Source organism: Symphodus melops, assembly GCF_947650265.1.
Source record: "Symphodus melops genome assembly, chromosome: 4".
NCBI classification, from domain to species: Eukaryota; Metazoa; Chordata; class Actinopteri; order Labriformes; family Labridae; genus Symphodus; species Symphodus melops.
In genome coordinates this window covers 26,791,488-26,807,905 of record NC_136694.1, presented here as the reverse complement: position 1 = coordinate 26,807,905, position 16,418 = coordinate 26,791,488, and the positions used below count along the sequence as shown (strand labels likewise).

The 16,418-nt window shown below is 39.4% G+C and overlaps 1 protein-coding gene across 2 annotated transcripts; it reads right to left on the bottom strand.

Annotated features, from left to right (window-relative positions):
- Window positions 1-5,914: 5,914 nt before the first annotated feature.
- Window positions 5,915-16,209, bottom strand: LOC306821966 (complement factor H). 2 transcript variants are annotated; one of them, XM_079340638.1, is made up of 12 exons: window positions 15,981-16,209; window positions 14,113-14,298; window positions 13,900-13,999; window positions 12,239-12,309; window positions 11,769-11,951; window positions 9,737-9,838; window positions 9,503-9,574; window positions 8,153-8,191; window positions 8,021-8,062; window positions 7,881-7,932; window positions 6,644-6,715; window positions 5,915-6,409 (listed from the first exon to the last, which is right to left on the bottom strand). In XM_079340638.1, exons 1-11 carry the CDS (start codon window positions 16,060-16,062, stop codon window positions 6,658-6,660), a joined length of 987 nt encoding a protein of 328 aa, XP_079196764.1. In that variant the 5' UTR covers window positions 16,063-16,209; the 3' UTR covers window positions 5,915-6,409; window positions 6,644-6,657. The 2 variants fall into 2 exon arrangements, with proteins under 2 accessions (XP_079196764.1, XP_079196763.1); XM_079340637.1 differs by lacking the exon at window positions 6,644-6,715.
- Window positions 16,210-16,418: the final 209 nt, after the last annotated feature.

Genomic DNA, 16,418 nt, shown 5'->3' with positions numbered 1-16,418 from the left:
AATGCTCCGAGAGCGATTCAAGACCAAGACAACAAATATTCCTTCAAAATCAACATCTTCTGTAAAGCGGTTGTATCACTCACTTAGACGTCACACTGGAAAGGTTGCTGCCGATATCGGGGGATAAAACCAAATAATGAATGTTCTTTCATACAAGTGAAAAGAGGATCATTGGCTGTAAATGATTTATATCAAGTCTTAGCATTTTCCTGATTTCCTTTTTTAAGGTATCCATCACCGATCTCTGATCTCATTCATTTTAGCATTTACGACACCGCTGAACAATCAGAAACACATATCCACATGCTTCTGAAATATGTATTGAACATTTTCACTTTGTAACTGCAGACAAGTGTTGTCCATCACACAGCGCTCTAATGACTCCCCTCCACCTGCTGACCCTCTCAAACCGACGGTCAAGCGTTAACCCTGAAGTCAAAGCTAAATCAAAAATGCTTCAAATGACCCTCAGCTAAAGGAGTGTGAATCTCCTGCAGCATGACCTTATTTCTATCGCTGGTGTGGGCAAGAAGCCAAGCGGACAACACGGTGAGGATGTATTCATAGCAGAGCGTGTTGCTATACAGTATCAACAGACGAACACGAGTGTGTCTATTTGTCCGTCTGTTTCGAGTTGTTTCACTTTGGAGCAGCGAGCGAATGACTCATTAGGAGTGCCTCTGTGTAAGATGAGATCATCCGACGGCACTGCAGCTTCACTCGTTTCTTCAGAACCGACCAGCGCCCTGCTCTGACGTTGCTGCGTCTGTGCCAGCGTCACTGTAATGTGGTGAGTGTGGTTGTGGTGTTTCTGGTTGTGTAACATGACTGGATAGTCAGTATTTCCCCTGAGATCAGCAGATTTAGGAGGAACACCAATAATTTTAACTTCAGACTGATTGTAACACACACAGAGACCTGAAGCACTGTGAATTATTTTAAGTTCACTATTCTCTCTTGAAATGACCTAAAGAGCACATTTAAAGAGACTAAATATGACTACAAACATAAAATAATAAATGACCCTCAGTGATTTACTTCCCCTGATGTGTGATGTCTTAAAGATGTTTTAAAGAATGGGAGTTGCTGTTTCATGTAGTGATAATCCATTTTGTTCAGGTTATAACAGACACGTACTCTAATAAAGAATGCGAACGTTTACTTTGAGATAACTGCCATCAGCCACGCTGATGGTGGGTATTCTCGCTGAACATCTGTTTCTGTTTGACTGCCGAGGCCACAGTGGGAACGGTTTATGTTTGTCTTCATTTTAAAGATGTCCATCTGCTCAAATCATGAGAACGTCTTTAAAGACAAGTCTTTAATCAACAAATGGTTTCATCCTTTTTCGTTCTACACCCACCCACTCAAACACACACACACACACACACACACACATGCACACACACACAGAGCCAAACTCTGTTGTGGCATAACCCCCGTCACCACATTCACCACATTCACCACATTATGTGTCACCATGTAAATGATTCAGCTATGCACACCAGTTGGGTTCTTTATTCTACAGTATTCTGCCCCAACATGTGCCAGCATATGAGTACAGTATGTGCGGGGTGCTATTCATTTTCTTGTTTACTTCATGTGTAAATTGCATCACTTCCTCTGGCCAGATTTCCCTCCAGTCATGCTTGAGCACATGTCTGGAACAAGATAAAGAGGAGAGTCTCACGCAGGCCTGATGAGAGGATTTCCTCCTCTTTGTGACCCGACTCGAGAACAAAGTAATCGTATTGATGAGATTATATCGTTTGGCCAGGTTCAAGAGTGGCTGAGTTGTATTGGAGAGAATTGATCTCTGTGACACATTCACAACATCATAAATAAATAAAGTTAATTGGTCGGTTCTGCTGATAAACGTAGTTTGATTTAAGATGGCCACAGCTATACTGGTCTAACCGAGAGGACTCAGGTCAAAAGGAGCATGCACATATTAAAGTATAAAGCTACATGAAATATAGTATAGTATAAAGTATAAAGGATTAAACATAATGTTGCCTGTAAGCTGAAAACTTGTTGCTACTTTGTTGGGCTGTTTTTATAGAAGTCGTGACTTCTGAAATACTTCACAGTCTTTGTCTGGATAAATTATCTCTGTTCCTGTCACACATGTTTTTTATATATTTGAAAGCCTTTTTGCTTTTATTTGATTGGACAGCTGCAGAGAGAAAGGAAATGTTGGGAGGAGAGAGTGGGGCGATGCCCGAAAATCCAGTTTTCTTGCCCTATGAAGCATTTTGATCGTAAACATTCATTAAACACTTTTGTGTTTATGTGTACAAATGGTTTAGACGAGGTGTTGTAGGGTGACAGCAGCTGAGTGGTTAGTGCTGTGGTCCTGGATAAAATGAAAACTGGCTTTTGTTTGCTCCTTACTTGCATGTCATTTTGTCCCTTTTTTCTGACTTTATCCACTGGCCTGTCTTTACAATAAGGCCCAAAAAAAGGGGGCGTTGTCTCTGTAAATGTGTGAATCATACTTGAATAAAAAAAAAACAAGTGGGCTTATAAAATGTAATCATGGGGCGCCGGTAGTCTGGCTAAAAGTCTGCACGTCCCATATGGAGAGGTCTGGGTTCGAATCTGACCTGAGGCTCCTTTCCTGAGTGTCATCCCTAACCCTCCCTCTCACGTGGAGTTCTGTATCAACCCAACCTCTGAAATAAAAGGCCTAAAAAAAAGCACAAAAATAAAACACCTTTAAAAAAAATAAAATGAAAACATAGCTTTTGTTTGAAATCAGCCCTGTTTTAAACCACATCCTGGTATTTTCAATGGCTTCTTTTGATTTTTTGAAGTGTTTATGATTTTAAAAGTTGTGGTTCTGAATGCGTGAATGATTCCCTCACAGATTTCCATGATCAAATAAACTCTAACATTTAAAACACATCTTAAAGATATGTTTGAAAATCATTTCAAGACTGTACTTCAAATATCAGGATGGTATTTTGTATGAACTATTTTACTGTAAACTCTCACTCACATCGCACTCATGTTAGATTTAAAATAAGTGTTTTTAACACTTCAAGTGAAATCTCAGTGTCCTCATCATCTTTAAAATTGTTTGTGTTTCGTACAGTTCAAAGTGAAAGTGTTTGGTTCAAAAGGAATTCCTGTAGAAGGATTGGCTGAAAGAGGATGAACACGTTTGTCATCACCATGTTCCTGTCCTTCACAAACAGGATACAGTCCAGTGGAAATCCAGCTACAAAACTGTTGTCATGTTGAAGGATATGGACATAAACTGTTTTCACTTTGACTTGTATGAAACATAAAATACATTCCTACAAAGGCTTTAAAGACATCTGGAAACTACAATGTCCGTATAGTGTTTAGCTGTTCAAACAAGTTCTCCATGATCTGATGTTTTGGCGATACAAAATTCACAGGTATTCTGCAAGAGTTGATATAAGCCAGACCGGGCATGTTGGCTCTTAACTACTTCAGTGGAAAAAAAAAAAAAAAAACGGTTGCGGAAGAGATTAATCAGTTCTTACGATTGTTGCAAATTGGAAAGTTTCCTGTTTATAAAATGCACGTCCTGTTGTAAACTACAGAAGTGAACCAGTAAAGCAGGTTTACGTTGCATTATGATACTTTCATAGTCCCTTACTGGATTAGACGTGTTCATTTGGATGTAAATGTGCAGCCTCTGACTAATGGCAGGTTTATTTTGAGGGCAAGCCGCCGTTTTGTTGACTGTAGGGTGACTAAGCACTTGAAAAGGTTGCCCTGTAACGTGAGCTTCACATGGCTCGCCCCTCAAGTGCACCCTTGCGTAGCGCTCACTTGGATTCGGTGTGATCTATGATGTTTTTCTTGGAGTATAGAAGTGCTGAAATAATATGACATCAGTCGGGTGGTCCTCCACTTTGCACTATGGGCTGGGAGATTAATCTAATAAACTGTGATTACACTGTATGTGGACATTCAAGGTCCTTAGAGGATGACGGATTGGTCGACGTGATCCTTCTAAAATAGTCATGTTGCACCCTCATGATTTGGCCTTTTCTGTGAGTATTGTCGTCTAACTGCTCTCTACGATCGTAAACTATCGTTTTTACAAGGCAGCCATTTGTGCTCCGACATCATGCTTCAGGATCGGAAGCTAAATCAAGATGATAAATATACACTATTATAGATATTATAGATCAATCAACATTTTAAAATCTATTTGTGTTACGTTGTGTCTAACATAAGAAAATCATAAAATTGAATCAGGATCTGAAGTTTCCTTATTATTTTAAGCGTCTGTGTCCAGTCATCTTCTAATTTTCTTACTTTCAGTCATATTAAGACATTTTAAAGTCAAAGCGATGACAAATGTCATCTGCCCTTATAAAGGCAGCATTATGTCTCTCAACTGCAGGGAAATGTAGTTTTTGGCAAATCCCCAGGCAAAGTGAAGAGTATGTATCAGATAAATTGGAAATGTTGGTTCTTTGCATTCAGCATCTTTGGCACTTAGACGGTTTATGTCGGCTTGACTCCCCATCATGACTAAACCCATAAAAGAGTGTCTGGGGTTATTGTCATGAAAGAAAACAATATCATCTGCTGTGGTTCAGACATTTGGTTTCAGGCGGAAACAGCTGTAATAATGTATTTTTTGGGACATTTTTCCTTTTTCCTGTTGGATAGGACAGCTGAAGAGAGACTGGAAATGTTGGGAGGAGAGAAAGTGGGGGATAAAGGCTGAGGTTTGATTTGAACCCAGGGCTGCTTTGACGAGGACAAGCCTTTGTCCACAGGGCATCACTGCGAGGCTATCCGGAGCCCCAGCTCCCTCGTGTTTTTTTTTTTTTTTTCCAGGAGGAGCTGCTTGTGAGGGTAGCTGATGACTACCACTTCTGTTGTCGACCGCTCTCTCTCTCTCTCTGGGAAAAACATTTACCCCCTCCTCCCTTTCTGATAATACCCTGTCTGTCCTCATAACTAAGATGAATTACTGCCATGATGAGTTCATATCTTCTTTATGACCATGTTTTCCTCTTCCAGACGATTTCACAAGTTAGTCACAACCTCCCTTTAATATCTCCGAAGCTCATTTATTGCCAAAATCAAAATTGTAATATCTGACTGACAGTCATTCAGCGTCACAGTTTCTTTGATCTTTTGGAGGCATACTTCAGGCCTCTGGCAGACCCGGGTACAATGAAACAGTGGAGTCACTTTATTACGGGGCTTTCCTCTCCACACCCCTGCCAGGATTACTGCCTGGCCTTTCTCTGCTGCCATGACCATGAATGCTTCCATTGACAACTAAAAACTGCTGCTTTGTTAAAAGTGAACGATATGCAACATTAGCTTCAAGGTCGTCTCTTAAATTGAGGCTTTTTTGTATTTTCACAGAAAATGTTATTTCATTCAATGCCAATCATAAAGGACAGTTTACATGTGTTCTCTTAACGTGCCTTCAACGGGTGTTGGCAGGCAGTGGTTAGTGCATGCACTCCATGTACAGAGGCTATAGTCCTGCAAGCGTGCAGCTCAGGTTCAAATCCCACCTGTGGCTCCTTTCTGACATATAATTCCCAACTCTCTTTTTCCCAGATTTTCATCTCTATCCACGGTCCTATCTCTCCGATAAAGGCACAAAAAACCCCAAATAAATATTAAAAAAATGTGATACAGTATATGCATTTAAATCTTGTTGCAAAGGTTTGATGGTATTAAAACTTAATCTTCCAGAAGTTTTTTTGTTTAACTGATTTAAAAAGATTTTAAACAACCTCTTGAGGATTTATTAAGCATGTGTCAACATGGTAGACGCCATTCATTGTTCGGCACGAATGTATATATTGCCATGATAGAAAGGGTTGCATTATTTTGCACAGTTTGCAGAAAGAGCTCCAACACAATAGACAATGACGAAAGAAAGTCAGGAGGCGAAGAATGCAGCTGATAATATCTTTATCAGCGGCTCTTACAGTCTGCAAACTGAACTGACCACAATGTTCCCTTTAACACAAACGTGTATGAACAAAAACAGCACATTCATGACACAAAAACATGTACAAACTCAAACGATTAAATAGGTTTTGCAACACTTCATCAGTTAAAGACGCGAGTTTTAATTCCAGTTTACAACATAAATAAGTAAATAGTACAAAATAGTGAAACTAAAGTGGCATAATCTATTTACAATACTTAAAATAAAGTGGTCATAAAAAAATAAATCATTACATTAAGTGCTTTTGATCATCGGAAGTTGAATTAAATTATGAGCCTGGAACGCAGCAGTTTGGATTATCTGTTGTTTTGAGGTGCATTGACAGTAAAGTGAGTTTTCCCTTCTTCAAACCCAGAGAGGCGCTGCTATAATCTGTCGGCTCGTCTGTCCGGGGTCACAGATGTTCTTGAATAGATAGGCACCATTCCACTTATCAAGCTGGAGTGGACAAGAAAAATGAAGAGAAAATGGTTTATGGTGAGCGTTGTTCACACAGCAGAGAGATCACTGAAAGTAGAACAAGAAGCATGCCTTTTGTTTTGCATAATATCTATTTCTAGCTCATCATTAATATTTGGGAAGTAACTTGAACAACTCTTGAATATGTTTTTAAAGGGTACTGTGGTGGTATCAGCTTTTAATCACAGTAAATATACAGAAGTTGACCGGTACCTTAGTGAGGTGGGCTAAAGATTTTGGAACTGTAATAACTCCGGCTTCAGGTCCTCCCTGGTGTCATATGAGCTAAAGTGTCACCAAATAAGGAATATGTGTCAGAATTACTCAGTTATGTTATTCGTATGATGAAAGTTTTAATTAGCATTCCACAGAGATAGATTAGTGACGGCACCTTTCAGAGAATCTGGATTTTTGTACATTAACCTTGAACCTTTGTTAAAATAGGCAAAGCTTTGTTTTGAGAGTTAATTGGAGTTTCATGCTCAAATAAAACCTCTCTGGTGTTAAAAGTGTGAGTCAGTGTAAAGCAAAATCAGAAATTGGTCTTTCAACACAGAAAATAGCTGTAAACATAAAAAGACAGAACTTCGTCTAAATGAATTTTGGACAGATTTTTAAAGTTTTGTATTTTTTGTACTAAATTACTATTTTATTACTAAAATACACTTCACCATGTTTTCAAACACTATTATGTGTCCCAAACATGTTCACAACTCCCAGATTATGAGAAAATGCCCAATTGTTTACTGTGAGAAGGCGGACTCAGAGGGCAGAACAGACACCTAGCTCTTGGGAGTGTCACCCACCTGGGGGAGGAGCTACTGCCCTTTGTGACGTCACAAAGGGAAAATATACAATTGCCCTGTTTGAGCACACATTTTTTTAAAAAGTGGAGCAGGCAAAAGATGGAGAGGATGGGCTTGGTCTCAGAATTTGTAGAAAGACTAGGGACACATTTGCATAATTTGGGACCATTAAAAAAAGACATTTTTATTGCTTTACGCAGACTTTAAGTAACTTTCTGTCATCATTTAGGTCATGAATAAATAATGTCATGTAAGAGACATTGTCTATCTGTGTCTCTGTGTAGACAAGAAGTGACTTTCAAACATCATGCATATGTAGTTAAACCATTAAAGATGCATGAATTATATCTGACCAGAGGGTATTTTTGCCCTGATTCAGTTTTTCATGTCACAACAGGTTCAGCTAAAGGATTTCCTGTTGACTTCCCTCATTCCTAAGCATAAGTCCGGAAACACAGACGTCTAGATTTCCTCAAACAGTGAGGTATCTGAACCAGCTGCAGAGTTAGCTTCAGTAAGTTACCCATGCAGAAACATGGTGCCAACATTGACTTGTGTGCATTGGAGTGAACTTGCAAGGACAGAAAGCAGAACCAGATATGAGTCGTGCGTTTAATGTTTCAAGAATTAAATATTAAACTCACCCTTTTTTCCTCATGAGAAACTTGTGTACAAAGAGAAGAACTAAACACACAGCTGTAGAGAAAAAAAGTCACATATTTACATCTGTCCTGTGGTATAAATGGAAAAAATTACTGGACCAAAGAGATTAATTTTACATTACCTAATGAAATGCTTATCACACTGATTACAATGGGTAAATATCCTGAAAGAGACACATGCAGAGTTATTTTAAAGGCGTCAATAACCCCTCACACCGACATCTTGGTATGACTGATAAGCTCAAAAAACTTACGGTTCTCCATGTTGGGTTCAACAGTTGCATCATTCATGTCTGAAAGATATGAAAGAGCATTGTTAATATGTCAGCTTGTTGAACAGTAATTACAGGACTGACGCCGGCTGTATTCAAAACAACATTAAACCTATTAAAAAAAGGTCTGCACAAACTGAACATCTCAGGCTATCATTAACGTCCACTTTGTTTACAGCTGATTAGAGCCTCAGTGTCTTCATGTCACATCAGGGAGGGGTAAAAGTACAATTATATTTACAAAATTAATTAGAATATTAACTGGGACAGTGAGTGAAGCATGTCTGATCTTATTAAATGGCAGTTATCTCCAGTCAGGAAATCAAAAGGATTAACATGAGCTTTGCAAACAACATATTAGAAAGGCTGTCTGAGTGCGTTTAAGAGGCGGTCTCAACGTTTGTTTACAGGTCAAAACAAGACAAAGTCAGCCGGCCAGAAAAAACTCACAACGTAACATGTGATCTCTGCTTATTCCTCGTCGGTTTAATCTTTAACAAAAAAATAAGTCATTCACACGGGGTTATTTTCAAGGTTGCATCACGGCAGGGAGAAGACACTTCCTGGATTCTCCGCTCTGTTGCCTAGCAACTGCTGGGAGCCAAGAAGCAGCTTTGACTCATTAAACACACAAAACTGTCAGTGTTGTTTCAACACTTCAAACACAGAAAGTGTATTTCCCAGAATGTCACACTTTTTCCGTGTGTTTCACGTCTTCGTTTTTGTACTTTAAAGCGCCTGTGAGGAGTTTTTAGCTGCTGGTGAAACAGACTCAAAAGAACATTCTGCCTCTATCTATAAATGTATGCAAACAGGCCTTCAACAACAAGATTGATTATTTTTTTTATTGGTATTTTTATCGCTGCCGCCGTGTAGGTGTAAGGCAGGAAACGGCAAAAGGAAGCATGATGACATCATTCATAATAAGTCACTACTTCATAATGTATAGGGCAAGCGAAGCTAAGAGATTAAAGTTACATTTTTCACCACAGGGGTCTACACTGATGATTTAGTTCTCTTGTAAATGGTTTGGAAGCTCAGCACAGAGGTCATTACTCGTCTCTTATGTGCCGTTTAAACTCTTTAGGTTCATTTCTTTCCCATGGAGACCAAATGTTCCAGTGAAAACCACCGGGTTTGAAAAGCACACATCTCAGACCAAGAAGAAACAACACGCTAAGTTTAGAAGTCTGCAGCCGTCTGAAGTGTCCGCTCGTTGGATGTACAGTAACATTTCCACAAGCTGAAGTCTGTTCTTAAATCTAAGCTCGTAACTGTTAAAACGCTCAAATGGAAACTTCGCTGCTTTTCCGTTGAATCGTTCAATCGTACCTTTTGATGAAGTTGTTGATGTGACAACCGACGGAGTATGTTTATCCTCAGGTGTCGAAATGCCTCCGCCACCTTCGAACAGAACGATCAGAATGATAAAGAGTCTCAGTGTTGATTATTAAAGTCTATTTCAACTGATGAACTCAAGTATTTAATGCACATAATCCACTCATACTGTGTCTAAAAGTTGTTGTTTTTACAGATAACAGCATGCTGGTTGACAGTTTTCTGTACCTTGTAGTGAAGGGGGAAGAGTTGTTGCCCTGTTTGAAACAGTCGATTCTCTCCGAGTTGTGTCTTTGTCGGGTGAAGCTGTCGTCATAATATCTCTGACAACTGCAAAGAGAGATTTTCATAGAATACATGATATCGTAAGGGAGGTGATGAACAAAACAAACTTTTATCTTTAAAGGCAGAATGTGCGGCAGCAGAAATCCAGCATCTCCTCTGTCATGACTGTCTACTAAAAAGCGCCATCCAGTGTGATGACTCCTTTGTGCAGACGCGAAGGGGAGAGGGCTTGGATGTGCGTCGCGGTCGGAGAGCGGAGGACTCGTGTAAGGTGTCGCCAAAGAGAAGTTTGTTTTGGTTTGATGCTGGTGCTCAAGGGTCAAAAAGTCGCACATTCTGACTTTAAAAACTTGAGTTTTACATTTCTGCTTGTAAAACGTTCATACTGCATACCTTGTTCTGGTGTTGCAGGTGTCGGTGTAAACGTTGTTATTTTATCATCTGTTGTAGACCCAAATAAAAACACTTCTGAAATGTTCTGACCTTAAAATAAAGAACATCAGCAATTTCAAAACGTGGCAGAAGAGCATGCATCTTATTCTTATTTTAACATGCGAGAAGTGTTTGAACGGCAAATGACAGTTTTGCACCGGTGCCGTGCTTCTCTTCGTACTAAATGTTGGGTCGCAGAAATGAGCGTAATGGGAGTAAGTCTAGACCCCCTCCAGTCTAAAGGTTGCTCCTGATTTAATACACGGCTCTTGGGAGGTAAGTGTAGCAGACATGAGTACAGACATGAATGGAGAGTCGTGCTCTGGAGAGGAGTTAGAGAGAGGGGTTAAAGTGATTATGTTTAAACCTGCCAGCTGTGAGCTGTGCTCAGCGTCCTGAGAAAGAGCTGTGAGCGCTCTTGATTTCATAGATTGCAGGATTTTACCGACGCGTAAAGGTGCACCGCGTGCTCACTACTGATCATGCAGGGCGTGAATGTTATTACGGGACCACACCTGCATGTTATATCATGTACTCATTACAGGCCAACAGCATGGCAGGTGTTTCTGGTGTACGACACTCCCGGCAGCCACTGTTTTAAATTCATTTCTCAACAGCGTGAAGATCGACTTGCACTTGAACTCTGTTTCTTGCTAAACACTCGTCTTAGTTTCAACACTCTGATATCTGAGATTTGTTAGCCAGCTCTGTGTGGCCTTCAGGAGGAAGAAGCCAAGTAGAAACTGAAGATTCACCAGTGAGGTTCCTGGCACAGCCTGAGTCTAGGGCAGGGCACAGACTTAGAGGAGTTATGGTCTATTTTAAACCCTGTTGGATCTTGGTTAGAACTAGTTTATTTCACTCTTTATCTGGTAATGTAAGGGGGTAACAGATTCAGTCTTAAACCTCTGGAAACTCAAACCTTAACCTTAAACCTGGAAGGAATTTCCAGTATTCTCGAGGAATAACAATATTTCCCAAAAAAACAACATATGGCTAACATTAGTGAGCATTCTGCTCTTAAAACAAATCCCAAACTGTACATTCTCCCTGTCTTCTCTAAGCACATTTCAAATGGCTTGTGTAAATTTATAATGAAGCTCATTTTAATTCTACTCATTATCAAAAATGCTGAATAGTTTTTTTTTAAATAAATAAAATCAGTAAATACACATGGACATTTGTGAACATCATTTAAGCTGATGTTCTTGTTTTTGGATTCATTTTCAGGATATTTACTGCAGCCAGTGAACGCAACATGTGACTTTCACTGACGTCTGACTGTCCTTGAACGCACCAGCTTGAAAAGCAGGACGTTCACTGTGCAAGTTTTGATCTTATTTAAGTTTCTGCAAGCTGATTTTTCACACTGCAGTGGAATGAATGTAAACCAGCAGAAATGTGAGGTGGACTGTATGTTATGAGCTGAAACATAGCAGAGTAAACTTCTGAGGCCCCTTAATAACTTTATAATGATTTCAATACATTCAGTTTCGTCCTTCTCAACAGCGAACGTCAAGCACAGCGTATAAAGTGTGCTTACCTTCACATTTAGGAGGCGTGGCGTTGTATTTGCCCGTTTCAGTGCACATGATGGTGTCATTCACAGTGACATTGAATCCTTGATCACAGGTGTACTTTACAGTCTCTCCGTATTTTGGTACATCCTGAGAGTCCCAGGAGCTTTTCCCATTGGTCACATTATCAGGTTTGTCACAGGTTACAACTGAGGATCAAAGAAACACACTTTTACTGCAAAATCATTCAGAATTCAAACAAATGATCCATTTTGGTCTCATGTAAACTTTGCCCCTTTCTGACTGAAACAGTTTGGAAACCAAGACAGGCAAAACTTCACACAGGCCGAAGAGACAAAGCCAACTCAGCAATTTCTACATTAGATAGAGGATGGAAACTCAGGATTTATATTGGACACTTTTTTTAGGGGGCATCACCTTAAAATAAAATTTCTAGTTTTATGTTAAAAAACAAAACAAAGTAAGAGAGATTTACTTTCACACTTTGCTCTTCCACTCCACCCTGACGCGAAGCACTGTTTGTAGCTGGATCCACTGATTCTGTAACTGTTGGAAAGAAAAGCAAGAAAACAAGCAGGACAGTTTACTCGATACTATAAATCCATGATTTTCTCTACAGTGAGTACCTTCTCTCTAAACCTAACCTAACCTAAATTCTTTCAGAGTTTAGTCATGATCTATGTATCAACATTGCTCGCTGTCGATGAAAGGGGATCCAGAGTTCTAATCAGTGAAACTACGATGTAACGCTCTCTGACCACAGCCATGTTGTTTTCTTGCCAGGAGACGAATGTTTGTGCTACAGCGAATAAACAAACTTTGTCATTTCTAGCGAAATAAGCAGATGACGCCTCCATGCCGAAACCCGCTTCCCAATCCCAGGGATTCTGCTCCAACTTGCATGTAGGAACTTCTCCGTGATTTAAGACTTCTCAGATGTACACTGATTGGCTGTCAGAGTGGGACATAGTTAGCAGGGACAACTATTAGCACGTTTGGTGTATTATTTAATGGGAGGGAAAACGTGAAGTGATAAAAGGGAGTAAATGGACAGGCCAAAGGTTTGTTCTATTACAATATTCATTTTGCTTACTGTCATTATATGTATATATCAGTATTGTCATCAATTGGTTTTTAGACCTCAATGTTTTGAAGCTTGTGTTCTGTATTTTTGGCCGTTGTAATCAGTTCCTCAAGTGTCCACTTGAGGCTGGCTCCAAAAGTCCTAGCAGTCACATACACACCCATTTTACAAAGCCTACTTTGACAGCAGAAATTGTTTACCGCCTGCTAGAAAAAGAAAAAAACGATTTGGTTCTGAATAGTCTTTTTGTCCACACTGTAAGGGGTTGACAGAAATAGGAATGAGATAATATTTTCAATATGGCGACCACCATCGATGGGCTTCAGAAGTGCACTTCAAAATGCAATTAGTGACTTTACTATAAGTGTTTCATACAGCCTAGGGTTGTTGGCTGATTTTTTTTTCTTGGAATTGCGATCACATTTGGAAGAAGGAAAACACTTTAAGTCTTTTTTTCCCGAAAAGTATCTTTTCTATTTTTCAGATGCTAAAATGAGGTATGAAATCCCATAAATGACATCTCCGCTGTGTGCATCGGATAGGCAGAGAGGAAAGTAACAAACACTAACTAGCACAAGTTGTTGAACTTTTAATAGCAATACGTGTCTGGCTGCTTCAAATTGACAAAGGAATCTGTTCTGCTCTGGGCTGTACTGACCTGAGGGACTTTTTTTTGGTAATTTAAACATCTTGTTGTTGTTTTTTTGTTGAAGCGGTGTGACCTCAAAACTGCGCCTCTTACAGTACTCACTCTGACTCCTAATAAACAATAAATCAGCACCCGTCACAAGGATATTTTGGTATCATCATTGTACGTCAACAGATTCTAACTCGTGAAATCGCCTCCTGCTGGCCAACAGAAGATAGATAGATACTTTATTGATCCCGAGGGAAATTCAAGAATGCATGTTCAAAGCACCTCTGCATTTGCTTTACTTTTAAAATCAAAACCCGAGTCCAGTTCATATACAGTACGAGTTAAGGAGACCTAAGGTCATTTTTCGATGCCTGCCAGTGAGATAGTAATGAGACTGGGGTTAATTAAAACTCACCCTTTATCACAAAGGACTCTTGCTACAGCTCCAAACAGGGAGCCTTGATTCAGATCAAAGGTCATATTTGGCATAGGTGTAGGGGTACCACAGTCCTTCTCTGTAAAAGACAAAATTTAAAATTTCACTTTAATTAAAAGGCATTCATCGACAGTTGTTGTCAGCAGCATTAGATTGTTTGATAAAAAAATGCATTATGAAAGCAGGACTCACTTTTGCAGCTGAGATCTGGTTTAGTCCACTTCTCATCGATGCAGGTCATAACTCCAGAGCCACTGTCTGTCTCATATCCATGACCACACTCTAATGTGACTTCAGAGCCCTCAGGAAAGTCATTCAGCAGAAGGGAACCATCGCTTAAAACAGTATTTTCTCCTCCGTCAGGCTTCGGACACTCAGCTGTGGGAAAATAAAAGAGACAAAATCAGCATCAACGTCTTCTTGATCCAGAATCAAGCCAGATGATCGGGGTCTTCTCAGTAAGGCAGGTTACCTGAACGACTGTTTGTCATGAAACTAACTTAACGGAAAAACAATAAAAGACCAGAAGTGGACATCAGCGACATACGTCTTATTCAGCGGTAAGTTAACGCTACATGCGTTTTTACTGCTCACAACAGGCAACAACACACTCAAGAGGTAGAGCAGGGAGAAAGGAAGGCCTGATTGGTTCATCCGATTGGTACCTCGTGGCAGTCATTGGTCGAAGTTTTTACAGGCTAACAACTGCTACAGATGAAGGATTATCTTTGTTCTTTTATCAGAGCAGATGAGTTATTAATGTCTGTCAGGACATAAAGACAATTACAAACAACATATTAAAAACTGTATCTGGAGAAAATAACCAACGCTGGCTTTAATACTCTTAGGTTTCTCACTTTCCAACAAGTCATCAGACCTGCAGACTTTAAAACAAAATCATGTTAAAACATTACTAGGAAATGTATATAAAGGTCTTTAGATAGAACTACACTGTGTCTATATATTCTGATTGGTAACCAGTGTGTCAAGTATACATGAATGTTAAAAAAGCCATCAGAGAGGATTTTTCATCTTTAAGATCGCAGCTTTAATGTCATTTTACTTTATTCAATGTTATTGTTTACAGCTATTTTTTTTTACACTGGTAGCAATTCAGAAATATTTTAATTACTGTAAACAGATTATTCAGCTGGGTTTATGTCTTTTTACGATACAAGTTGTTAAAGGTGCATTATGAAAACACTGGAGTTAAAAACCTACCAGGAGATTAATGGTTTCACTGTTGTTGACCCACCATAACTTCTCACATAGCATATCTTTAGACAGTGTAACAGGGACCATTTTTCCCTCTGAGGACAGTCTGTGTAACGAGTTATGAACGTCTGTACATTTCTCTAACTTTCACATTTCTCCACCAAAACACCATAGTCACCTTTAAGCTTTTGTAAAAGTGGTCTCATCAGAAAGAGAAAGCCTGCTGGAAAATAAAATCACTTCAAGTCTGCTATTTCTTGGCATCTTCCAAAGGAGTGAAGGGGATTCATGTCTTGATGGCTAAAATATTTCTGGCACGTTGCTTCAATAAAACAAAACTCTTTCCACTTCATCAGCTCCATCTGAATGATGTTGCCGATACAATGTGTAACTACAAACTAATGTATTATTGATTTTATGTTTTAAAAAATGTATAAACATGAGGAAGGAGGAAGAAAATAACTGATGTAAAGCAGCATAGAAAATGACCTCTAAACAATCAATGTAATTACTTTCCTTGGAGATCAAACTTTACACACAACCGTTTTAATGTGACACAAGTTATCTTTACAAGACTACAAAGTTCATTCATATATTTAGTTCACCTTCAGTTAGTAAGTAAGCGTTTAGACTATTTTAAATGGCTTTAAAAAAAAAAAGTAATGTAATATAACCAAATATTTCTGATCTGAGGTTTAAAGTCATAACAGCAACACACTGAAATTAGTTTTTTTTAATCAGAAACGGCCTTGTGATTGGCTGATCACGCTCGAGCTGTCATGACAAATATTATCTCATTAAGCAGACAGCCTGTCTTCATCACAACTTTAGATATATATACTGACCTGCTGCGTTTACGACCAGGAGGAATACAAAGAGCGCGGTTTGGACTCTTTTCCGTCCACAGGTGTTCAGTAACCCGTCCATGTCGCTATCTGACTCTGGAGGAGGAGATTATGATCCAGGTTCGGATTTAAGTCCGGACACTTTAATTCCTGTTTATCCTGAGAGGCCGATGACGACACGCGACTTTCTCCTCAGCCGGCCGGTCAACACTGATCCCACACTGAACGCACCACGACAATACTATCAGCTGATCAAGTTCACTCCTCTAAAGGCCACGAGGACCGGCACTTTGACGACCTCCTTCACAATAAAAGCATATTTGCTCTCCACATCCAAACATACCAAACTTTTCATTGTAATGAGCACAGCTTTTGACCAGGCGTGCACATTCTGAGAAAAATATGCAATGTGAGATATCTTTGGTCAATATACTGATA

Coding starts and splice junctions, on each gene's coding strand:
- LOC306821966 (XM_079340637.1), bottom strand. CDS start 16,062: ATGGACGGGTTACTGAACACCTGTGGACGGAAAAGAGTCCAAACCGCG. Junction 12,310..13,899: donor AGAGTCCTTTGTGATAAAGG/GTGAGTTTTAAT, acceptor TCTTTCCAACAG/TTACAGAATCAGTGGATCCA. Junction 9,575..9,736: donor TCTTCCCCCTTCACTACAAG/GTACAGAAAACT, acceptor TTCTGTTCGAAG/GTGGCGGAGGCATTTCGACA.